The 26,086-nt window shown below is 41.5% G+C and overlaps 1 protein-coding gene across 5 annotated transcripts in view; it reads right to left on the bottom strand.

Annotated features, from left to right (window-relative positions):
* Window positions 1–26,086, bottom strand: part of ESR1 (estrogen receptor 1) — a 295,315-nt gene that overhangs the window by 10,194 nt on the left and 259,035 nt on the right. For all 5 annotated transcript variants that reach the window (XM_014605489.3, XM_019488300.2, XM_019488302.2 and 2 more), the window contains 1 exon segment: window positions 16,956–17,089. In XM_014605489.3, the coding sequence (XP_014460975.2) occupies window positions 16,956–17,089 (134 nt within the window).

Raw genomic sequence — 26,086 nt, 5'->3', positions numbered from 1 at the left:
TGCAGCAGTGAGGACACCAACAAGAGAAACAAGCAGAGAGGCCCAATCTGTAGATCTCAGCCACTCCAGATATAAATCTATGTAGAAGATTAATTTACTCTAACTATGACAATACCACCATGTTCTATATTGGCCGTTACTGAGTAAGCGTATAATCTGATTGATGCTCCTCCTCTCTCTCCACTTCAACTGTCTTGCCCCCTTCTTTTTCCATCACAACTAATAATTCTTTTGCTAACACTGTGAGGCAGTGGTTATAGTTTCTCTCTGTTCTTGGAGATACCCAAACCACTTGCAGACACTGTCAGAAATAATCACATACGTAATTATCATAATTATATTTAATTGACATCACAACTCTATCCTACTTAACAAGGAGAACACTAACGCAAAGTGTGCCCTTGAAAGGGGCCCAGCCTCAGCACTTCCTTTTGTTGGGTTGCCTGCACTAGAGCACTGAGCAGGGGCAACCTTTTTGGCAGGTGTGCCACAAATTAGCTCCACACACTCCCCAAGTACCACTCTGATCCTCTTCCCTTCCCAATATGCTGATCTGCTTTCTGCTCCTTCCCCTATTTGACACGGTGTTGCCTGTCTCCTCCCTGATCTATCCCATGCCACACACAGAGGCTGCCACTTGTGCCCCAGGTTGGCCACACCTGAACTAGACTATTGCTATGTCTTTTCCTGATTGATTAACTCTATTGAAGGCAGCAGCCTTGGACTTTTCCCAAACAAATGACTTTTACCCCTCCCTGTGCATCCCAAACTGACAGTACCTGGGTTTATGGCTTAGAAGTTTATAGGTGGGCATATTTCTTAGTTTTGATTGACAGGACTTGATCCACTAGAGAGTGTTTGTTCTCATAATATAGTGCAATGCTCCAGAGCCACTCACTTTAGCTGGAGCATACCTTATCTGGAGCATACCACATGCCATCAAGCCTTCCCAATTTAATAGCTCTAAAATCTACAAAAGGAAGAAGTCATCAGTCAACAGCAACCAGGTTCTTATATGGCTCTAACACAGAAGACATTAAAAAGCTTTAGAAAAACTGAAAGCAAATGCTCAGAGAAACTTCAGCAGGCTTAAAGTATGTGTCACTCTGTAGTAATTCTCAAAAGAAAAATGGCTGCTTTTTATTGCCCTGGCCTAAGTTGTGTCTCACTAAGCAGGCATTTCCAGAAACACAGAGAAAAAGGGCAGGTGCCTCAGGAAAGCTGACTCAAGGAGCTGACACCTGACAGCCTTGGCACTCTCTCCAAGCTCCTAAGTAGAAATAAAATCTAGTATTAAGCAGGTAGCCTCAAAGCTATGTATTACTGTTCTATACAGTACTCCTATACAGTACTTGATATGTTCTATCAAGAACTTCTATACAGTATCTTGAATAGCATAGTAGAAAAAACATAAGGGGTGCATCTACACATGCACATTTATTACAGAGTAACTGAAATTCCTGCATAGTACAGGTGCACATTTACACATGCACACCTGTACTGTGCAGTAAATACGGTGACTTACACCGACTTGAGCATAAATTTGATACCTGCATCATGCAGGTATCAAATTTATAACCAATTAATTATTGCACAGTAATAGACTGACTTGGAACTAACTTTAGTCTAGTTCTAGTTTAGTTTAATAAAGTTAGACTAACTTTAATCTAACTTTAGTCCCAAGTCAGTCCACACACAGCATTAAAGCACTTAAATGCCTGCACGCGTAGATGCCAGCCTATTCCCACTGACTGCCTAGTAACTTACTGCACAGTAAATTTAAGCCAGTGTAAATGCATATGTAGGCATGCCCAAGGAAAAGCACAACTGCTACAAACAAGGTAAAGTTTACTTATCTGTGCCAAGAAGGAAAAACTGTACTTGGACTGGATTTTTGAGTGGGGTACCTTACCATGTATACTGCTGGCAAATGGGATTAATCATAGAGGGGAAATCCACTTTACCTATTCTAGTACAAAGAGTATTATCACACAACAGAAATAGTAAAGTGGAATAGTATTTAAGCATTTGTACATTTTTAAGTTCGGCCTTACAGCACAATGATTACTACCTCCTGGATGGTGGTTTCATCTATAACAAAGCAAGGTGATTTCTGAGAATGGATTAATGAAAGAGGACAAGTAAGAATCACAGTATCAGTGGAAGAGACAAACAAATGATGATGATGTCCCCATGGAATTATCCATAAAGTAGTTTCAGGCTGTATAATTCTGTCCCTTAAGCATGTGTGGAACTAACTCATTCTTTCCGTTTGTGTAGGCAAAAAGATTAACTGCCTTGGCAAATTAACTCAATGAGCAAAACAGTTAACTACATTCTCTATTATGACCAAAATTACGTACACCTTGATGCCCAGAAAAAGGAGAGCCTCCACTTTGCCTTGTAGTGCTCATCATATCAGCAGCAAAGGTCTGGCATCATGCCGCCCCCATTGTATTTCTGATCTTTGTTCTCCTTGACCCTGATGTTAAGGAACAGCCCTTGAAGTAATCTACTGCTGAACTAAATCTGTTTTATAAAAATAGAGACTTGTTTTGTAATTGAAAGGTTTATTTCATTTTCTGCTACTTTGGAGGGACAGATCCTGTTTTGCTATTGAAACAGCAGCCCTGTCCTTGCTTTAAGAGACAAGCTGTCGCCTTGGTATCTCGAAAAAAATCCACAAATGGTGTCAACGTAATGTAGTTGGTTGCAAAAACACAGTGGTCCCCCTACCCTGCGGGAAAGTGAAAGTGACTGTAAAAATAACTCAGTTTCACTGACTGATTAAGGTCTTGGGAAAAGCAGCAGCAATGAAGAAGAGTGTAAAGAGAGACACTTGGCAGCTGATGATAGAAGTGTGGAATGAGATATGTAGATGGCAAAAGATCTCAAACCTATTTTGTGGCATACATATTGAAGAAAGAAGAAAGTCCGAAAGGAACTAAGATTTGAAACTGATTTTTAAATGTGTAACATTTGATATGGCTAAGCCAAAAGTTGTTGCAGACACTTTTACTAAAGTTCTCTTGAGCACAATTGTGTGAATTCCATGTACATATAAGTTATAGGACAGATTCCAAGTTCTTTAAAGATTTCTGTGTGCACTTTTGTGCTGCTTTTGCTGTAAAATATTTGTATTTTCTTTTAAATATACCATGTCTGTATATGTATGTACATGTCAGATGTAACAATAAGATAAGAAAATGTTATGCAGTTTGCAAAATCAAGTATTCAAAAATTAGGAAATACCAAAATTACAGTTGTTTAAGAAATCTTAATTTGTCCCCCGCTATATGCCTTAAGTCAAGATATGGTCTTTTAATTGCATGATCAGAAAACAATATTTTTCCAAGGGATCCTGGTAATTCTTAGGGAATGAGAGGGAATGAGACAGCTGTCCAATATTTCTTTTTATTCTCCTTCAGGCCCAAGCATTATTTATGGCACACCATCTGCACTGAGTGCTGATTTAGTAATTTCCTTTACTATTATGCTTTTCACAGTAATTTTGAAGTACCTGCCAAACATGAAGAAATTTATCTTCACAACATTTCTATCAAAGAGGCAATTTGTATGAACTGAGGCCTGAGGCACAGAACAAGTAAGGCCAAAAATGTGCTATTTCCATTTATTTTGAGTGAATTCAATGATTGAGCAGCCAGCTTTAGACACTGAGGGCGTTTATACACATACCTTTTCATGCTGCAATGCACCGGAGATCCAGCACACGCGAGCTGATCTGCCTGGCACTGCATCGCTTGCATTTGTATAAATGGTCAAATGCTCATCAGCACTGGAAAAATGGCAGTAGTGCACTTTTGAACTAAAACACCTTTAATGTGTTTTAGTTCAAAAGTGTGCAGCCGACATTTTTTCAGAGCTGACGTGCATTTCGCCATTTATACAAATGCATGTGACACAGTGCCAGGCACTTTCAAAATGCCCTGAGGGCCTGCTTTTTGGAGTACTTAGTACTTTTATAGCATTTTATGTGTCCCCAGCACTTGATACACATTACCTAATTAAGACTCACAACACCCTTCTGAGATAAATGGCTAAAATATTTCATGTTATCAATAGTGAAACTGAAGTTAAAAAGCAAAGGTCTAAATCCAAAGGTGGTGGCAGCTAGAAAAGGCTAGAAAAGGGGCCCTAAACATAGCCTGTCTACCTTCCAAACTGGATAACTGTGTCCAGTGGGATCACCTTTACTGCAGTCAAAATCAATGAAGGCACTATCAATTTAACACCAGGACCCTCATGGACATTCCTATTAGTGAACTCCCAGAGCACCCCACCACAGTCATGGGTTAAGAACTTAGGTGTCACAACATTGACATCACTGCACTGAGACCCAGGGAGTAGGAGATGGGAAGCTCAAAGAATATGGAGGTGGCTATACCTTCTTCAGGGAGGATAAATAGGTAGGAGAACTCCAGCTTCATGGAGTTATTCTGACATCAAGAAAAAACTCACAAACCAACTGAATGAGTTCCCTATAGGGATTAATGAGGGCCTCATGACTCTCTGTCTTATATTGGCAGGGAGCCAATATACCACTGTCATTAGTGCATATGCCCTGACTTTTGACACCACCAGTGAACCAAGGAGGAATTCTATGCCAACCTTGACCAAGTCCTTTCTGATGTTCCAGAGAGAGACAGACTTATTCTTCTCAGTGATTTCAGTGCCAGAGTCGGAAGAAACTTGAACTTCTGGAACAGAACCATTGGTGAGAAAGGAGCAGGAAAGGTCAATTCCAACCCCATCCTCCTTTTGACTAAATGCATGGAACATGGACTCGCCAGGTGCCTATACGCATGCAGTAACACTGCTCTGATGTGCTGTAATTACAGTGCGTTGGAGCAGACTCAATTAAGCAAGTCTGCTAGAGTGTGGTAATTCCCATGCTCCCACAGACTCCATCATCATATGTATCAGCATCCCTATTGAATGAGCGGTAGTTGAAGCACCCCCACCACCACTTTTTCAGCACAGGGACTCTGATATACATGACACTCTGGGTGCTTTAATTAGAGTGGCTCTCCTCTCATTAAAACACTCCCTCCCCCCCCACATCTGGAGCACATGTATAAACACCCACCATCACCAACACCCTGTTCTGCCATAAAAATAGAAGACATCACAGAAACATGCACAATCTAAGCACTGGCACCTGATTCACTACATCATTCTTTGTGCTCAAGATCTCAAAGATGTTCTTATCACCCGAGCTATGCTAGGAGCTGAGGATTTCTGGATCAATCACTGACTCATCTACTTGATTATGTCACTCGAACTAGCTCCCAAATGACAGCTACAGCAGAAGCAATGCTGACAGAAGATCAACACTGAAGGACTCAAGGACCCAATCAAGCCTCAGCAAAAAACTGGCAAATTCCAAACAACAACAATGGGAGAATGTCAGCAGCGCTTGGGGTGTCTTCAAGTTCACTGTCATCAGACCTGCAAAGAGAAACTTGGTTTCTCTACAAGGAAACATCAAGACTGGTTTGATGAGAATGACCAAGAGATCCAAGAGTTGATCAACCACAAGCGTAAGGCCTTTTATGCCTGGCAGAATGACATCAACTCCAAGCAAAAGAAACTGAATATCCAACAAGCCAAGGCAGAAGTCCAAAGAAGGACCCACAATATGGAGAACAGATGGTGGTAGGACAAAGCGAAGGCGATTCAACATCTCACTGACATCATAATATGCATATTTTTTTCAATGTTACCAAAGTCATATACAGTCCAAGTATTCAGGGACCAACCGCCTTGAGACCTAAGAATGGAGAATGGAGAAGACCTAATCTAGGAAAGGGGAGCCATCAATGCCCACTGAAAGAAGCATTTTGAAGAGAACTTCTCAACTGAGACTCTATTGATATTGTTGATGAGATTTTTCTCACCTCCATCCCACAACACTTAGTCAGAAATGATCTTGGAGTCCCTCCAACCCTTCACAAGGTACAGAAAGCCAGCATGCAGATGAAGAATGACAAGGCAGCTGAAGCTGATGGAATCACTGCTGAAATGGGGGAGAGGATTTCACATTCTCAACTCCATTCCCTCATTTTAAGGATTTGGAATGATGAGGAAATCCCAGACGATGGGATTTTCTGGGATTGTGGTAATCTTTAAGAAAGTAGACAAATCCAGCTGTGGAAATTATAGAGGGATTGTCTTGCTGACCACCACAGGACAGATCACTGCAAGAACCCTCCTGAACCATCTCCTTCCACTTGCTGAAAAGTTCCTCCTAGAATCTTAGTGTGGGTTTAGGGCATCAAGAAGCACAACTGACATGATCTTCACAGCTTGTCAGCTACAGGAAAAATGCTGAGAACATAAACCTCTCTACACGACTGCCTTTGATCTCACAAAAGCCTTCAATTCTGTCAGCTGAGAAATGCTATGAGTATGGATGCCCACTGAAATTTGTCACCATTCTTTGCCTGTTCCATGACAATACGTGAGCAGTTGTTCTCAGTAATAGATCTATCACAGATCCCTTTGAGGTTAAGATGGGAGTTAAACAAGGCTGCATCATCGCTTCAACATCCTTTTCAATATTCCTTACTGCTATGCTACATCTGACCATCAACAAGCTTCCAGTTCGAGTGGAGCTAAACTACCAAATGGATGATAAGCTGTTTTATCTCAGCTGACTCCAAGCCAAAGCCAAAACCACCCTGACCTCAATCCAATGTGCTGATGATGCTATAGTGTGCTCACTTGGAAACTGACCTTCAGGCAATTCTCAACATCTTCAGACATATGGGACTGACACTTAACATTCAAAAAACAAAGGTCCTCCATCAACAAGTTCTTCATGAGCAGTCCCCAGCTCCAGTAATTCGTATTCATGGTGAGACTCTGGAGAATGTTGAGTATTCCCTGTACCTGGGAAGCCACCTCTTGCAGAAATCCAACATCAAATGCATGAAGAAATGAGTGTTCAACGATTGCGGCATTAAACCATTAGCTTGGCTAAACCAAGCTCATGGTGTAACAAGCAGTTGTGATCCCCACCGTACTGTATGGAGCTGAGTTGTGGATGAGATACAGAAGATATCTCAAGTCATTGGAGAAGTACCATCAACGCTGCCTGTGTAAGATCCTTCAAATACAGTGGGAAGATAGATGCACTAATATTACTGTCCTTTCACAAGTATTGAGGCGATGATCATCTGATATCAACTTTGCTGGGCAAGTTTTATGTGGTAAAATGGTAAGCAGGTTGTAGTCGTATTTCCTCCTGGTTATGGTGTTCTGAACACCATAACCAGGAGGAAATATGACTACATCCTGCTTACCACCAAACAACTTCAAAGTAAACAGACTATTCCAACTTTTCTCAGAGCCTAATCTGTATATAAAATGAACTGTTCCAAACAAGAGATTTTACCACACCTTCAACTCTCCTACGAAATTTCATTTCTACCCAGGAGAACTTTTACAATCTGTTCCCCAATGCCTGAAGAAGGGTGTCTGTGGCCAAAAGCTTGCAGTTAAAGAATTTTTTTGCAAAAATCTAGTTGGTCGAATAAAAGATACTGCCTCTACCGCAAGTCCTGATTGCTGTTAATGGGTAATGTGCCATCAAGCAACAGGGAGCTAATTTGCAAGTGGCCTCCACTAACACCTGAAGAGATTCCTTGCTGTTTCTGGTGACAGGAGGGACATGAGAGAATGACAGTGCACTTGAAAGTCCTGAAAGAGAAAAGAGCTGGCACTGTTTTTTTCTAACAGAGACTGCTTGTGTCTGGGGGCAGAAGGAGTTTGCCAGGCATATTGCTGTAGACTAATAAAGGTTGTTTTGTTTTAAGAAGAGCTGCCTGCTTCACTGCATCTGGAACTTTGAGTGTACCCCATCCCCTGGAAAAGGTAAAGCCCATTTCCAGGAGATAAGCCAGAAGGTTGCTCTTGAGGGGGTCATGGATAACCAGGGGTGTCAGGAACCAAAGAGATGGGTCTCAGCATCCAAGGAAGGGCTACAAAAGTTCTGTTGAATGGTGAATTATGTAAGAATATTTGTGCCTAATTGAGATGACCCAACCCACAACGGATAGTACTGTGCAAAGAAATCAAATGGACTTAAATTAAGAAACTGAAGGAGTTAATTAAGGAGGTTGCAGTTCTGAGGTATTATGATAGGAAGTACACCACTAAGTTGCCCAGAGACATCTTCAAGGAGGATACTGGCACTGTCTATAAAAGATTCTGGTTGAAACTAGAGACAATGGCTTATTTAACACGGGTGCTAACAAAAACAACGCACTCGAATAAGAAAGCAGGCTTTGGCTGTAGTCTATGGGCCTAAGAAGTTTCACCTCTTTAGTTATGGGAGGTCAGTGTAAGCTGAATCTAATCATAAAATAGTTATTGCTGTGCCAAAAGGGGCCTGGCAAATGTTCCTCCCTCCCCAAGAATTACAGAATCTAATTAATAACACCAGCACCATCTGTTTGGTCTCAAACAAAATGTGGACTTTTATTGCCAGATTTACTGCTGAGAATGAGACCCTGAAGAAGAAAAGGAAGATTTTAGTACAGAATAGCCCACAGTGTTTATTTCAATCCCCTATTAACAGTTTTTAAAAGCTCTCAATAGTAGACAGATACTTGGTTAAATGTACCGGGATGGCAATTCCTGAAGTATATATAAAAATATGTTAAAAATAACTAGACTAACTAAACAACTCAGCTAAATGGAGATCATTTAAGGATTCAACACTCTAAAAGAAGGGATAGAGACATAGTACACTGTCTTCAAATGAAGAGTCACCCAAAGTCAGTGTTTAAGCATGTCACATACACAAAAAATATGGACCAAGTCAATTAGGGAAACTCACAGGGGTTGGACTAGATGACTTCACTGTTTATCCCAGTGTGCCCTATTTTAATACAAATCTATATTCATGGCACAGGAGGAATAGTCTTTAAACCAAGGTAGGCAAATACTTGTAATTTGCAAAATGATGTATTTTTCCTAAAACTATTATTCTTATTTCCCTGAGACAGCCTTACTAGAAGATTCCATAGCTAAAAAAACTGCTCAAGTACATCAAGCTAGATTCACTATGTATAAGGTACAGCTGACATAGTGATATCTGACAAGAAGCCACAGTTTTGTAGGTGTGAATTTAAGCAGTTTGTAGTGATGTAAAGGCTTAAACATGCCATTGCTAGCCTATATCCAGCCCCAATGGATTGACAGAAATCTAGTCAAAATAAAAAAAACTCCATCTAAAACGGTTGTGAAATCAGACTCTGATCCATATTTAGCTCTGTTAGATTACAGAGTGTCACCAATAAAGCATGAGTTGTCACCCACTGACATTGGTTGAAAAGAAAATTGAAAAACACAATTGCTAGACAGAACTGGAAACTGGTGTCTGACAGGAAATGTATAGCTACTGGTCATATGGAGACAGATAAAGTAAAAGAAAAAAAGTATCAGATATGACTGAAGTGCTAGAAGCCGCCACCTCAGATGGACAGTGCTGCCATGAAGAGAAACAATGGCTTTAAAGAAAAGTGGAGTCAAGGGATGTCATGAGAGATGTGCCACCTCAGATGGACAGAAACTGCAAAGGAATAAGCAACATCTTTTCCAGATTCCAGAAGGAAAGGATTTAAGGTATGTTGAATCAGATGTGTTATCAAAGAGGGGCTCAGAGAGACAAAAATCACAGCAACTTGAGACAGATGAGTTCTCAAACAGTTCCATCAGAACTAACAGATTTACCTCTGCCTGGGGTGGCCATCCTAGACGACAGTCCGGTTGTCCTCTGTCCTCTTCTGATATGAAACCCAACAACTTTATGTCCTCTGTTTTTCTCTTCATTCTGGTTTTCTGCTTCTCTGTCCTCTATTGATACGAAACCCAATGCTTTTATGTCCTCTATTTTTCTCTTCAAAAGCATTCTCTTCAAGAGAAAAATAGAGGACATAAAGGCATTGGGTTTCATATCAATAGAGGACAGAGAAGCAGAAAACCAGAATGTCCTCTATGATGGCCATTGCCTGACAATGATGTTCGTGTTGCAGTTCAGACTTGCAGCTTTGCATAACTGTTTGGGGCACCCTGGAGACTCACTGGACATTTGTAAATTAGTAAAAATATTTAATACAAGTATCTGAAATTGTGCCATCTGTTTATGCTTGATAATTGATTACTGAACAACACATGTTCTACTTTCTTGCAACAAACAAGGTAGGAGGCCTACAAGCAATTGCATCATTCGCACTGTACCCTATGTGAGGTTGTGTGGAAAAATAGTATATAATTATGTACTAACGGTCTGTACCTTAATTCATGAAGACAAGGGGACCATATTATACTTGGCTTTGCAAGATGCCTTCTTCTAACACAGTTTCCTCCTCCCCTCTTTCTGTATGCCATTTCCAGGGGAAGCCACCTCACCTCACCATTTGTACTTAAAAAAAATATTCCAGACCACTACCATTAATGGTCTATGGAGCAACTGCCTGAGAAGCTTGTTTAACACACTGAAACAGTAGGTTTTATAAGTATGTCCAATTTACTGAAAATATTCACGTTTGTTATGTTGCTATGAAAGAAAGTTTGGCCAAGTAGCAGAGAGCTGAGTCTGCTGCATTAGGAATCTGAATCATATTTCCATCTTGTGTAGCCTCTCAGTGGTGTATAAGACTTTGCTCAAAAAAAGGTTTGTGAAGACCACAAAATTAGCACGCACAGTTCTGAATCCAATGCACTTTTCTCTAGTTCAAAGGAAGAAGAGTATCTCTTTTATCTCTTTGCTGCCCAACAGCCTCTAAATATGGCACGCTGAAACAGAACAACTCATATACAGTTTTTGGCAACCAGATAAAAAGCAGCAGTAGTTAGCAAAACACAGATGGGAAATGGCAAATTTCAGCAACTCATAACTCAACAAAATATGCACGGGTCTACTCTGATTCCAGCTATCCCTTGATAAATCAAAGCCTGCTGCAGACCATGGAAGTGATAAAGTTCTTTTTAAAAAGGTCTGAGATACTTTATATTTGAAAGTGCTAGTGCATCTCTTAACATTTAGTCCTGCTCCCAGTATAGCAGGAGAGAGCATATGTTTATATAATGGATATGCACAGACATATACACACATACCCATGTTTATCTACACACACACATATATACAAGTCATTATATAAATGCTTGTGCATGTGGGCATGTATGTACCTACCACACATGTGGTCGTCTGAGATTAAGGCCCTGAAAGTGGAAAAGAACCACAATAAAGTTTGCCAAACTGTAGAACCATGGGACAACATTATTCTATTATGAATCTTTGACAACTTTACTATATGATGCCTACCAGCCCCCTATCTCTAGCAGGAGATACTAATGCTCTAAGCTTCTGAGCAGCTTCAACAGCTATAATTGTTTAAAAAATCATTTCCTATCTCCAACTACACACAGATAACGCTGATAGGAGGTGTATTCCCTCCTGGACCAGGTTCAGGTTTAGACACATTTCACACGCCAATCTGACAAGAAAAGAGAGGTATATGCAGGTTGCCAAAGCAGCTGAAGTGCAGGCTTCTAGCCCTGCGAATAATTTTTTCCCTCTGAAGTCCACATAGCTATACTCATCAGCACTGAGAGAGTAATACTGTAGTGAAAACCCCAGTTTTTCTGGGGGGGGTTATTTTAAAATGCATTCCTTCTCCTTCCTCAACCATTTCTGACTTGTTCTCTCCCTCCATGTTCCCTATAGATAAGTATAAGTGAGCTAAGAGCTTCAGCATTTTATTTTGGTAGCAAGTTGTACTTGTTTTGTTTTTTCTCCTTCTTTATATTGTATAATTATTATTTTTATATTGATTTTTACTGTTCTATATTACTGTTTTATTGATACTATATGACTTAGGCCTGCATATCTAAGTTAGCTTAAGTCATGTGAAAGTTTCATTTTGTTTGTCAAGTCCCCATCTTGTCCCCATGCCCAGTTGTATAACCTATGACTCACACCTACTCCTCCTATGTAACTTGGTTCCTGAATGAATGGGGATGAATGAGGGTGCTTGAGAGACAATGGCAGTAGGTCTAAAAATAGCTCCCTCTGAATGACCAAACCATCAACACCAATACCTGGACCAACGACCCAGCCCTTGGAACCACCCTCAGCATTCAAGAAACAAAAGATGAGGCAACACACCATTGTGCCAAGGCTGCACATGCTCAGTAAGAACACCTGGAGCCCTTTGGAACAGGACTGACCTTGCCTGGACAGGCCCTCCCTGTAGGAGATCAGAGGTAGTCTGCCCCACAAAAGGGGTAGTGAAGACTGACTCCTTGGGACGCCCTCTCCATCTGGACCAGCACCCTGCCACACCACCTATCCACCCAGAGGCCCTGCTGGCAACCCCCCTCTGGACAACACCTGCTGGACAAAGACCCCTTTCCAGCCTGGTTAGGTAGCTATCACCCCCCACCCCTTCTTCAACCAAGGGCTTGGACTCTACTTCTCTTCCCTACCTGGGCCCCAACCCTTCCACTGAGTCTCTTTCTCCTGCTGCCATTGTGAGTGCTTTTGTGTGTGTGAGTGTGTGTGTGTGAACCAATAACTTCATGGGGCTGTGTAGTGTGTTGTCTGTTTAATAAACCTATTATTTTGAAACCTTGAGTTCAGTTTTTGTCTGTTTTCTGACTGTTTCCTCCTTGCCACCATTTATGTGCCCCCCAAACTCCCAGCTGTCTGCCTCAATTTCCAGCCCCAAGCTCCGAGGTTTCTGCCTCAGTTTCTTTTCTGGCTGTCTCCTCCTTGCCACCGGGCTTTTTCCCTTGCACCAGTGACCTAGAGTAACCCTGGGGCCACTTGAACTTCAGTAACCCCAAGCCTCAGTTCCTCAGCCCAGCTTCTCTCTAGTCTACTGGTTCTAATCCTGGTTCCAGCAATTTTCACTCCTTACACTTTCTTTCTCACCTTAACCTTCCCTCAGGTATCCCAAGTACCCCAAACAAACACATACATACTGTACCATCCAAGTTAGAAACTCACTTGTGTGTATGAGTAGGTGGGTGGTATATGTGTGAACTGGTGAATATACACATATATGTCGTCGTGTATGTGATATATGAATTAGTGATCTGTGTATGTGTACAGAATGTGTGGGTATTGACAGCTGATTGCTGTCTAATTTTTGGTGTGTAGTGTGTATGTGCTTGAATTGGTGATAGGTATGCATGTGCCTAGGCTGGTTTGGATGTGTATGTGCCTGAGTTGGTAGAGTGTGTGTGTGTGTGTGTGTACCTAATTGATTTGTGTGTTTGTATATGTGCACTTGTGTCACACCCTCCTGTCTAAAAGCACAATATTGAGATCCTGAGAATTGGCCTGACCCCACAGGGCAACAATACAACCATGCCATCCCACAGTTATTTCAACAGAGTATTTATATCACAACATCACATAAAAATAAGGCAAGTGAGATATGAAATTTATTGAGATATTTTGCTCCTCCACTCAGAAGATAGAAATGAATCACCTGTGGCTTATTCATATCCAGTTGTATTAGCCTGCTTGGTTTCTTATAGTTCCCCATTACAGCAATGCTCTTTAATAGATATAGGATAGGTGCTTATCAAAATTCACTTGGCATGGTCTGTCAGCTACATTATCTATGTCCTGGCATCACTAAAGTAAATAGCATCACTCTCAGATCACTGAACTTGCTGAAGTCTAATAGTGGCCAAGAACTCTTTTAAGTGGGATAGATGAGAAACAAATGGAAACAGAACCCTGCCTTACATGATAATTGTTTCCTAAACCTAAATCAGATCTTTTTGTAAATTAAGTATATAAATTATATATGCAAAACAATCAAATTTCAATTTAATTAGCTATTGTGATCACTATGATTTTCAGAAGATGAGCATTATTTTTTTTCATCCTAGTAGAAAAAGACTTTAGTTGGTTATAATTATCAGTGTAGTAAAAATAAAACATTTGACATGAAAAATTAACATTTAACCATACCTAACTGTGGTATTTGAATCAGTGGCAGTGATACTCTGTTCCAAGTGTGCTGAATATCTGTGTTACCTGAGATACTACTTTGTGGTGGTTTTTTGGCAGGGGCCAAAACAAGCAAGCAAACAAACAAAAAAAACAACACTAAGCTAAGTTATGTAGGAATATACATAAGGTATTTCAGATTCGGTCTACATTCTTAGCAAACTGGTGTCATTTTTTATGTAATCACTTTTCTCTGTAACACCTCACTTAATAGAAATGTTCATTCTACGCTGGATTCGCAAAGGAGAATTTAGTGACCAGTGCGGTCTCTGGGAGGTGAAGGGTAGGAGGAAGCAGAGGAGGGAATTACATTTGGGACTCCCACACTCTGATCTTACCATGGATCTATTGAATAAAAGAGCATCAACTTGTCTCTCTAGACATGTATGATGGGGTCTGATTTCTTAGGGACCCTCTGAGAACACATATGAGAAGGTGGCCTATTGACTTCAGATCACAACTAAGCAGGTAACTAAGCAGATCGCAACTAAGCAGATCACAACTAAGCAGGCAACTAAACACATGTAAAGACTTATTGCACATCAGCTTCTTCTTGGTATGTGCCCAGATGCTCAGTTTTACCTCATGGTAAATGAAGGGTAATCTGCAGCAATTTAATTCTAAGTAAGAACAGACTTGCAGGGTACATCAACACAAGACTCTAACTGCGCAGTAGTCTAATAATATTGCTACTATTAATAATAGCACATCACAGCACAAAGTGCTAATATGCTACTGCACAGTATTATTAGGCTACTGAACAGCAGCATCACTAAAAATGTGTGCACAGGCACTGCTGCACAGTAATGCTGGTTACTGCACATTAATTTAGTACTTGATTATACAAGTACCAAATTTAATGCATAGTAACTACGGCACATTAATGAATGCGTGGACATGCCCACAGAGAACTACAGTGTCAGCTGATGCACAATAAGTTCTTCCTCCCTTTAACTCTAAGTTGTTCATTTGTTCATACCCAAAAGTTTAGACTCAGCAGGCTAATACAGCAGCGATTTGCCCTAACCAGTTTGAAGATCCTGATCTTTATACCTGTGGTTGTGTTCTTTCACTTGCATTTAAATATAAGATCCTATTTTAGTTTCTTTATTTTTAAAAACACTAAACATTCTGGTCAGAGACACAAAATCTTTCTTTTCCTAACTTACTGCTCATCATTTATTTCATTGCATCAAGTCCTGGACATTGCACATTTATACTGCTGTATAAGAGGAATATATATACATCGTATAGCCCTAAACCAGTATAACTCACTCAAATCTGATGTAGAATTACTGCAGTATAAAACTGGGTAAAACATCTTCTGCGTACATGTCATGCATCTGAAGCCTAGCCTGGAGCAGTCAAGGCAAATAGGCTCTTATCTGGTGTACTGCCACCTAATGTCAAGGCAGAGTAATAGGACCAACTGCATACAGTTATGCTGAGAATTATGGGCAGATAGGATTTATGTTTGCTAACATATCCTGGTCTAATTTAAATCACTGTACTAAACCAATATACATTATATCAATGCAAACATGTATTGTGATGCTTGCAGTCACAAAGCCTGTTCATTCATTTTGACAAGTTTAGGCATTTCACTCCTAACAATTCCTTTTCTTTGCCATCTAAAGAGTAACAGGTACATCCCGGTTCTATAACCAAACGTACATCACTTTGTGATGTTGTGAAGGTTACCTCAGCTATAGCTATCTCTTTCACACTACTTTTACATTAACTTGCCCCTGCATGACCCCATGCCATCCAAAATACTGCCCAAATCATGTTACATTGAGTTATCAACTCCTTATTCAGCTAATATACTGAATTCCTATTGTCCTACTCAACACATTTACAGTTCTTGAGTGTGTGCAGAAGTTACACTTTTCACTTTGGCGATGAGACCACCAAAAGCATTCTGCAGCCATAATATAACAAACATTCAGGGCTGCAGAGTGCTTTAAAAATGGTGGGCTGTGCAAAAAGTTAACTCGCATCTGATGTAGCATTAGATAGTTTCATAGATGAAGGTGGTGAAGGTGGTCTAGAGCAGAGTGCCTTAGTGAACCTGTATACAGCTTCATATTGAGGGTTAATTTAGGACATTCTGCCTGCATCTCAGGGGTCTTTGTGGGGTTAGGCTGGTGTTTGTAGGTTAGGATAGACCCAGCCATGTCCCCAGGTTGCACAGAGAGAAGACAGAAAAAGCTCTGCCTCCTCCCTGTGCAGCAAGGGGGCCCTGCCATGCCCCCCTGCAACTACTCCTGCTGGAGTGTTGAGGGGAGCCAGGCCAGGCTCATGTGGTAGGGGGGCTCTGTTCAACCCTAGCTGTAGCAAGGCTAACATGACAGTTGTATGCTGCTGCTGTCAAGAGGCTCAGGTTTGGGGAGTGGTGAAAAGGAGCCCTCCCCCCCCCCCCCGCCACCACGTAGGCCCCACTCCTCAGCTATCCTGGCTAGGGTACTGCGGGAAGCTGGGCCAGACTCATGTGGCTTGTCTAGGTGTATTTGGAGGGAGGTGCTGCACTGTAGGGAAGCTCCATTCCCTGCCTCCCCACCCCTCCAGCCACTGCTCACAGTTGCCAACTGGTGGGGGGTGTCTGGGGAGAGGGGCAGTCTGGCAGCCTCTTGGGAGGCAGCCTCTGAGTCCTGTCCCCCCCCCCCCCCAAGATTGAGCCCATTGGGTTCAATGGTGCTCTAACTATGGTGCTTTTGTGTAAAGTGCCATGAGTTAGAGCGCCTACCCAACAGGCTGCCTAAACATCTGTATGTACTCCTTGTCTTTGTCTAAAAACTTTCCGCCATGAATCCCTTCTAAATTGCTGGTCTTTGTTCACTATGAAACAGCAATAGCAGTTTGACTGCACCAATGTGTTATACCTTGGCATTTTACTTACCAGAATTGAGCAGAATGATGGACTTAAGGCACACAAATTCCTCCCCCTGGAGATTCATCATACGGAATCGAGCAGCAGTAGCCAGCAGCATGTCAAAGATCTCCACCATTCCTTCTACACACTTCCCTTGATTTCTGTAAGAACAAAAGCACAGAGCAAGTCATTCACAGCTGTAATCAATACAATAGGTTGTTTTTCAGCTCCAGATCCTCCCACCATAATTTGATTTCTTAAGTACCAACAGCATTCTCATTTTTAGCACTTGTTATGCTCACTTTGTACTCCCATGACACAACTATCATCATGCAACCAAAATACAGAGAACTTTTCTCCCCAAAAGATGTGTTTTATTAAATAGATTGTACACCAGTAGACATTATTGTAAAAGTGAGAGAGAATCACTGTTAGACTGTTGAGACCAAATCTGTGTTTTAAGAAAAAAAGAGGTTCAAAAAATAATATTTCCTTTTTTCTGTTCAAGTTTGTCACTGATTACAGTAATTTGTTTTCTCTTCTTTTCCTTTGCTAACTATTTTTATTACCTCTTCTGAATTTCTTGTCTTTTTGTTCCATAGAATTTCTTTTTGTTTTGTTCTTATTTGCCTTGTAACCTTTAATGGTAATCCCATTTCTCAGTATAATGATTCAGAAGTTCCTTATTATTTAATGGGTATTCATGTCACAACATTAAAAAGTAATGCATCTCAAGACATATCTCAATGGTACTGTAAAACGTACGACCAATGGCTCAGCAATGTCTTTTAACCTACTCTTCCAATTCAATGACAATAAATAAATATGCTCAATTTATCAATAAAATGGTGAGGGGTATCCCTCTAAATTTTAATCATGTAAACTCAAGATGCAGATAATGAATTAGAACTATTATAAACAATTCTCTGTGGATGAGGAACAAGTTGGAAATCCTACCATATTTATATCACCATATCTTAGCTAATTAGTCTTTCTGCTGATCGTTAGTAGTAAAACTTATTTTGACTCATCAAAAATCTGTGACTGTGGCCAGACAGGGTAAGCAGATTTTCTGCTTGAAATGCCATTTTTACATAGCCCCTTTTCTGAAGAGGATGGAATTTTAAAGACCACTTGCATAAGAAACTGCAAAGTGGCTCTGAAATATCAAGTAAACAGTATTTATTTCAATTATGGATACTAAACAAACCAAAGGGACTGAAATGTAAGAGCATAAAAGAGCTTGTTTATACCACAATGAGGATGAGCCCTGGACAAGATCTTCTCTGGAGGGTCCTGTAGCAATGCTCCAAACCTGAAAACCCACACAGGAAGGTGCTCTGTAATGTGAATCTCAAGACCTTGGTCTCCAGCATGCCTGAGCGTGGTCACTAGGAGCCATCCAAGAATAGCCACAGTAGCATATTTCCAGCTTCGGAGGACGAAGTGAGCAGGTAAGGCATGCCCAGTAGCATCCCAGTCAGGGCTTGCTTCTGACAGTATGGACAAGCCCTAAGGACTTACCTGCTTGAGTTCAAAAATAAGGAACTGCTGCCATTCACAAAACCCCTTAGGTGCTGCTCAACCCTGAAGATGCTTAAGATTTTCCATTGAGCATATACAAAACAGTCTAAAACCTGATGATGTCTACCTGCTCAGCACCTTAGCTCATGACTAAGTCTTGGGGTCACAGAATAGGAATTTATGCCCTTCTAACCTGTGGGATCAATAGAACAGGCATTCTCAGAGCCTACAGAAGATGACCAAGGAGAGAGGGAAGTAAAGCCAGACAATAGCACAAAAATTAAGACTCCACAGTCTACTGCAGGAATCAGCAACATCTGCCCATGGGCTCGATCTAGCCCACAGAGCCACTGCATCCAGTCTGCAGAGCTGGAGCTGAAGTTGGTATGTTGGTGGTAGGGTATTTTGCACCTGCTAGATAGCTGAGACCTAAGCTCATGCCTGCACCACTGCTTTCCCTTGCCCCTCTAGTTGCACTATAGGTACAGCTCCAAGACATCCAGTCCCAGTGTGGACAAAGCTCCCCCCTCAACTCTTCCCCACACCATCACCGATATACTGGTGAAGACCCATCACCAAAGCCTCTCAGCTGGTGTTGGACCAGAGCCAGGTTATTTCAGCCTATGGCTCAGAAAGGCTGCCAAATGCTCAAAAAGGCTGTCAGATTGGTTAGGGCACCCCACTCAGATTTGAGAGAATACAGCTCAAGCCCTGCTTTAATGAATAGTGAAACAATTTAAAAAAGGAACATGCAGAGAGAGATTTACCCCTAGGGTAAATGGATACAGACTTTTTAAGGCAGGGATGAATTGGAATTCAAAAGAGGAGTTTTCAGTCATTGTCAGATCAGCTGCAATAGCTAATGCAAAGGGAGTTGTCATCTGGGAAAAATCACAGCAAGACTACGGAAACTCTGCACAGAGAGAATAATGTTGAAAAATTGAATCGGTCAAGCCCAGGTGCACTTCTTTTCTGTTTGGACATCAATATAATAAAGAGAAGTGAAGTTCTGTTCCACAGTGTTGTTTGCAGATAGAAAAACTAATAGGAATTCAAAGTGAAAATATACAAAATCCCAGCTCCCCCAAAATGTCTGCTGCTTGTTAACATGTATATCCACAGAGAAAAAAAAAACCTCTGTAAATGTTTCTTTATAAAATTTCAAGTAACAGACATCTTGATCTGTTCAGCTCCTTTGTTTTTGGCAAAGAGGCTTTTTCTGCTTATAACTGAAGGAGGATTAACCCCCCATTTCTGGAACTGACTAACGGTTCAAAGGAGTCTTTGTTTCAGCACCTTGCAACTTCTTAAGAAAAACTGAGCCAGAGATTGACTATAGCTAGCAGTAAGAAAAAGGATGCCATGATGGCCATTGGCACACGTTACATGTTTCCTTCTCAGACCCCAAGGAAGGTTTGGTATGACATTTAGATGTATCCTAAAAGCCATCAAGCTGCTATCAGCCAGCATCCAGCATCTCAAAATATTACAGACCCTGGACTGACTGCCAAATTTGCATGTTGCTGTTTTCAGTGTATTCTTCCTGCCAAAGGGATTTTTCTATGATATATGCCAACAAGCAACATTATAAAGTGTCATGATTCAACAGAGGCAGCTCCATCTTTTCTTATGAAGTAATGCTCTTTAGTCAATTAGTCACCTTTATGGTTTTCTCAGTGAAAATATATTAATATCAAGTAGATCAATATTCCAGTCAACTTCAATATTCTGATCAAGGATGCTTTTTCTGTATGTATAACAGGAGAAATCTAAAATATTTGCAGACTTTTGTAATGATATGACCTAATTTTCAAACTCATTTATCTGATGCCAGCTGAGGTAAAGTACCTAAAAAAATTATCAGATTTCAGAAACCGAGAGTACCTGCAGATCCTATTGACATCAACAGTACTTGTTGATTCTACAGTTCTCTAAAATTAGAACATCCTGGCCAGGGACAGACATTCAAATAACCTGAGCCTGAACTGATTCAGGCTTTACAGGTTAGTTTAACCTGGCTAGGCTGAACCGGTTTCTAATTGGAGAGACACACACACAGACACCTCTTGGCATTAGCTAGCACACCACATGTCCATGGGGCTGGAGTGCGTGCTGTGGGAGAGGGGAGGGGGCATATCATGCTTTAGTGAGCAGTGAGGAGGGAAAGGGGGAGGGCAGGGGGAAGCCAGGCAGACCCTGCTGTACCTGCAGTCTCTGCCAGAGCTGCAGCCAGGGAGCAGAGGCGAGGGGCCAGCCCTGCTGTGGAGCAGAGAGCCCCACCCAGCCCAGAGAGCATTCTGGGATGCTGGGGGAGTCTGGTCTAACTTAAACCAGCAAGGGGTCTGGGACAGACATTGCATAAACCAGTCTGACCCAAATCAGTTAAGTCTGATACTACATTCAACCAGGTTTATCTCAAACCAGTTTTAGCCATTTTCAAACTGGTTTATGTGCACTGAACATCTGTTCTCTTACAGGTGTAAACCAGTTTCTGATCACTTAAACCAGTTTATGTGTAATGTCTGCCCCTAGCTTTATTCAAGTATCTCAATGTAGATTTGAAAATGCTACCTTATGAGTTCTATGCCTTAGTTTCCAAGTGAAGTTGCTATGAGCTATGCACTTCTCACCTTTGAAAATCAGGCCACCAATATAATACTTCTCTGGTAGTCAGGGGGATCAACCCATTTACTGGTAGAAAACCCTTCTAAAGCTTCAGGGAAAAAGTGAGTCAATAGAAAAGAAAACAACGAAGTTCTATACAGACTCCACCAGGGTATCTGTTGCCTTACAATCAGAAAGATTTTTAAAACAAATTATCAAACTATTGTAATACTTACTCATAGTCTAATCCATTAATAGGAAGCATGCATTTAGAACTTAGGAGAAGAAGCTATGGGGAATTTGCTTCCTAGTTGAGAAAAACCACTTGACTTTTCAAATTGTTGTCATCCATCCAGTGGTCATCCCTACTCATTTTGTCAAAAGCAGATCAGACAGCAAAGGCCTGTTTATGTAGAAGAAACAGAATCTTTGAGGCTTCCCTTTATGTGAAAGCTTAAAGTAGTTAACTAGTAATGGAAAGTTAATGAAAATAAGTGTATAGAAATATGTGCATTAACTTCATAACTTAATTCCTCAGCATCAGGAAAATCTACTACAAAGGTATAAGACCCTAATGTCACCTGATCATTTGTTGTCATGCTAAAGAGAAAAAGGATTCTGAGTGAGTGGCTAGAAAATCTCTTAAAAGAGTTTAGTGCCAGAAGGGTTGATTAAAACCAGTTATTTATTACTTGCTTTTAACCAAGTATCCAAATATAGTGCCAATACCTTAGTAAAGTATAAGAACAGTCTTTAAATCACTAGCTTTGAATGTTGTTTCCTCTGCTAATGCACTGTTTTAGATTTGTGTGCTCTGGCTATAGCTTGTGTTCAAATCTGGCACTAAATACAGATACACAGGAAAAAATAGCACTCTGAGTTTTTCATATTTTGAAAACTCTTCTGTTTTGATTCAGCTTGAATTTCAGAAAAGGCTTTGGACAACTTGGAAGTTCTGTTTTATTCATAGTGGCTTGTTTGTTCCTAAACCATTATTTTCTACCACTTTCACCCTTTGTTCCATCTTGCTCTCCTGTCTATTACATTGTGTTACGTGATGTGAGCAGTCCTGATCAAGAACTGGGGCCCAGAACTGGGTCTGAGCCAGTGTATAAATTCCCACCAAATCCTGTTTGGGATTTGAACTTAACAGCCCATTTGTACTTTTAGTTGAACACCTTTCTATTTTTAATTCTGATGCCCAGTGCCTCAAAGTATGTCTTCATATATTATTTATCACAGTAGTAGCTAGATGCCATAATCAGAAATTTATGAAAATTACAGCTTCCGTCAATCAACATTAAAGCACAATGATTCACTTAAAGCCCAAATGGGAAATGTTCAAAAAAACAAGATACCTAGTAACATAAGCAATAAGTAGGGAACTGGGAATAGATAACAGATCAATTGAACCGAGCCATAATGTTTTATATTTTTTTGTGATGGGCACTGGACCTGCCTCTAATAGTTTATGAATATTATATCTTCTATCTGGGTGTTATCAAATGGTTTGGTAGGTAAGTAGTTCAGGCAGGAACTGCTGACTTATATTAAGTAAAGGAGACAATCATTTCAAAGAGCCTAGAGTAGATAAAGTAAATCATTCACATTTAATTCCACATCAGGATATCCTGCCTGTGGCTGGCTAGTAATCTTGGAGGATGGTTGAAGAGGGCTGGAACAGAAAACTAAAACAAAGGAATTGAGGATAGGTAAAAGGAAAGCCCCCTGAAAAATAGGAGGGAGAAAGGGAGAACTGAGTCTCTGTTCTCAGATACTGAGATATGAAGGTAGGCTTATCCAAACCTCTAGGTAAGAGAGATGCATATGGTATGACTGCTGTGTTACAATCTCTCTCTTTTTGCTCTGTTCCTGCTCTTGAGATTAAACAATACTTTATTCTGAAAACGCTGTTTTAGCTACAACTCATGAAGGGAGGACCCTCATTTAGCTGAAACCCAGCCCAGCCTGCTGAGGGTTCGTGCATTGGTGCCAAAACTGCTATAGCAAACTATAAATGGAAGAAGTGTTGGATTCTAGCCATAAGCAGGTGAAGGCTCAGCACCCGTCCCTTGAAAGCATGTGCTCAGAAAGGCCAGAGATGAGTCAAAGGTGTAGCTATTCCTGAATCATGGTATAATTCTCTTTGATAATTAAGATGTCATGAATAAGTGAATGCAAATGACAAGAAAAAGGATTTTTTTGCAAATCAGTAAGCCTTCTATTGGTTCTTTTCATTTTGTCTTCCCTTTACTAGTCTTTCCACACACTTCTTTTGCTGCCATAACTATGATTCTTTCCATAGTGTCTCATTCATGCTCTAACCCTTCAATTTGTATAAATTGTTCTGTCTGTTCTCTTATACCTTTTCAATAATTTTCATTGCCTTCTCCTTGCAGGTTCCCCAGTTTAATTCTTTCATCTGGCATCCTATTTTCAGTTTTTCATACTGTAATCTTCACAACCAGAAGCCAAGTTTGGGCCATCACCACTTCCTTTGTTAAGATCTTACTCTTTAGGAGTTTTTTCTATGAACATTTCGCTGGACCTAGATTAATTTAGCTTTTGCTCTGACCACTTCTGTATTTGAAAAAATGCCCTTTTTTCTTCTGAAATGCAATGTTAGTAACAAAGAGGTGCAAACTGGCAGCCAATATTCCTTCTCCATGCTCATTCCTAACTCCATACTCCATTCCTCCACAAACTGCCTCACTCCATTCTGTTCTTTTTCCTATGTAGCCATTCATGCCTGCAACTCATTCAGGCCTGCAACTATTATTATGATTTCTCTGTCTGGAATTGCTCTTGCTACACCATTTTAGTTTTCCTGCACTGTTTTTCTCTTCCCTCCTGCAACCCACTTGGGGTGCATACTTTGATGCTCTGTTCAACATCTTATCTGATATTACCAATTTATCTGCCATGAATCAGCAGATTAACTCTCATAACTTCAATCACATTGTCTTTAGGGTAGCTCTGAAATATCTTCCCCATTTCTTTTCTACCTTTCCACCATAACGTATCCCATTCCAAGTTCCCTTCCTCTACTGCCCTTTCATTTCATTGTCTCCATGCACCTCCTTGCAACTTCCTTCTTACTAAAAGGTCCAATATTTCTCTACTCCTGTTTGTCTGGCTCCCAACACTCAAAGTACTGATTTTCATCACTGATTGTTCTACCTGATTCTTAAACCATAGGCTGTGTGGCACCACTGGCCCATTTATCACATCCACTAAAAACTATCACTGTGGGCGCATCTATACAAGGCATTTACTGTGCAGCTGACTAATTAACTGCAAAGTAAACTTCTCAGGCTGCTTGCAGTTTTTTTTTTTTAAAAGCACTTTGCCAGAAGAAGCAGTGTGTTACTTTGACCCAGCTCCACAGCATTTGTATAGATCGGGTGCTTCAATGGGGCTTTGGGGGACTTTTATCTAAAGCTGATTCAATCACCCATTACATAAAAGTGCCAAAAAGCCCCACTATAGTGCCTCATCCGTACAGGTGTTGGGTAAGCCGGGTCCAACTAATGCGCTGCCTCTTCTGGGCATCCACTGACCTTTTTTAAGGTCTGCAAACAGCCTTAGTGTTTAAACATGCGCCCCTATTACAGTGCACAAAACTAATAAACTCTGCCTGAGGGTAGGACTTGTAAATCAAGCCCTACCCTGCTGCAGAGCTTTTTTGTGCACAGTAGCACGCATGTAGACACTGACCCGGCTGGCAGGGACTTGAGGGTGCTTCAGTACAGGGGCTGCCTGCCTGTCATGTCCCAGCCAGCCCCTCCGCAGCACATGAGCCCCGGGTTGGCAGGCTGACCCCCCTGGACCTCCTGCCAGCTGGGGCTGCTGCGACCCAGCTCAATGTGCTGTGGTCTGGGCACACGTGTAAACCTCACACCTGGGAGTTTCCGAGGATCAAAAAATTGTGGAGCAATAAGCAATAAGCTCCACAGTTTATTGCTAAACATTAATGGCACATGCAGATCCATTCTGTGAGCATGTCCAGACATGCGTGGATATTTGATTCCCCAGGGACAAGTAGTAGTGGTGCACCTTGCACTGCCATTTCTTGCCCCAGGGAATGTCTGTGTCACATGTGTTGGCACACAGCAAGTTGCCCTGGGTGACATAGAGGAGGCTGGGGCCAGCACTGTGGTGGCCCCAGAAGCCTTACCTGGGGTCCTGGAGACCTCCTGGAGCTGCAGCCATAGTGAACCTGCCAGGCAGAGCCTGGCTGGCAATTGTAGCACAGCTCCAAGCAGCCCAGCTCCGCTTTTTAACAGCTCATGCTGCCCGAGCATGCGCTGCTTCAGGGTTTTTTTCCATGGTTATTTCATAGATTTCATAGACATTAGGGCTGGAAGGGACCTCGGAAGATCATCGAGTCCAGCCCCCTGCCCAAAGGGCAGGAAGTCAGCTGGGGTCATAGGATCCCAGCAAGATAAGCATCCAGTTTCATCTTGAAGGTGTTCAATGAAGGTGCTTGAACCACCTCCGGTGGCAGGCTGTTCCAGACGTTGGGGGCTCAGACAGTAAAGAAATTCTTCCTTATGTCCAGCCTGAAATGATCTTGAAGTAGTTTGTGACCATTTGACCTCGTCATCCCTTGGGGAGCTCTGGTGAACAAACGTTCCCCCAGATACTGGTGGTCACCCCTGATAAACTTGTAGGTGGCCATCAGATCACCCCTGAGCCTGCGCTTTTTCAGGCTAAAGAGCCCCAGGGCTCTCAGCCTGTCATCATAGGGTCTGCTTCCCTGACCCCTGATCATGCGCGTGGCTCTTCTCTGGACTCTCTCAAGCTTCTCCACATCCTTTTTGAATTGTGGAGCCCAAAACTGGACGCAGTACTCCAGCTGCGGCCTCACTAAGGCCGAGTACAGGGGGAGAATGACGTCCCGGGATTTGCTTGAGAAGCATCTATGGATGCAAGCCAGCGTTTTGGTCTCTTTACGAGCCGCCGTATCGCATTGCAGGCTCATGTTCATCTTGTGGTCAATGATGATCCCCAAGTCTCTTTCTTCCATA

The sequence above is a fragment of the Alligator mississippiensis genome, chromosome 1 (genome assembly GCF_030867095.1).
Source record: "Alligator mississippiensis isolate rAllMis1 chromosome 1, rAllMis1, whole genome shotgun sequence".
Taxonomy (NCBI): domain Eukaryota; kingdom Metazoa; phylum Chordata; order Crocodylia; family Alligatoridae; genus Alligator; species Alligator mississippiensis.
The sequence above is the reverse complement of the archived record's forward strand: the minus strand, read 5'-3'. Positions and strand labels throughout refer to the sequence as shown.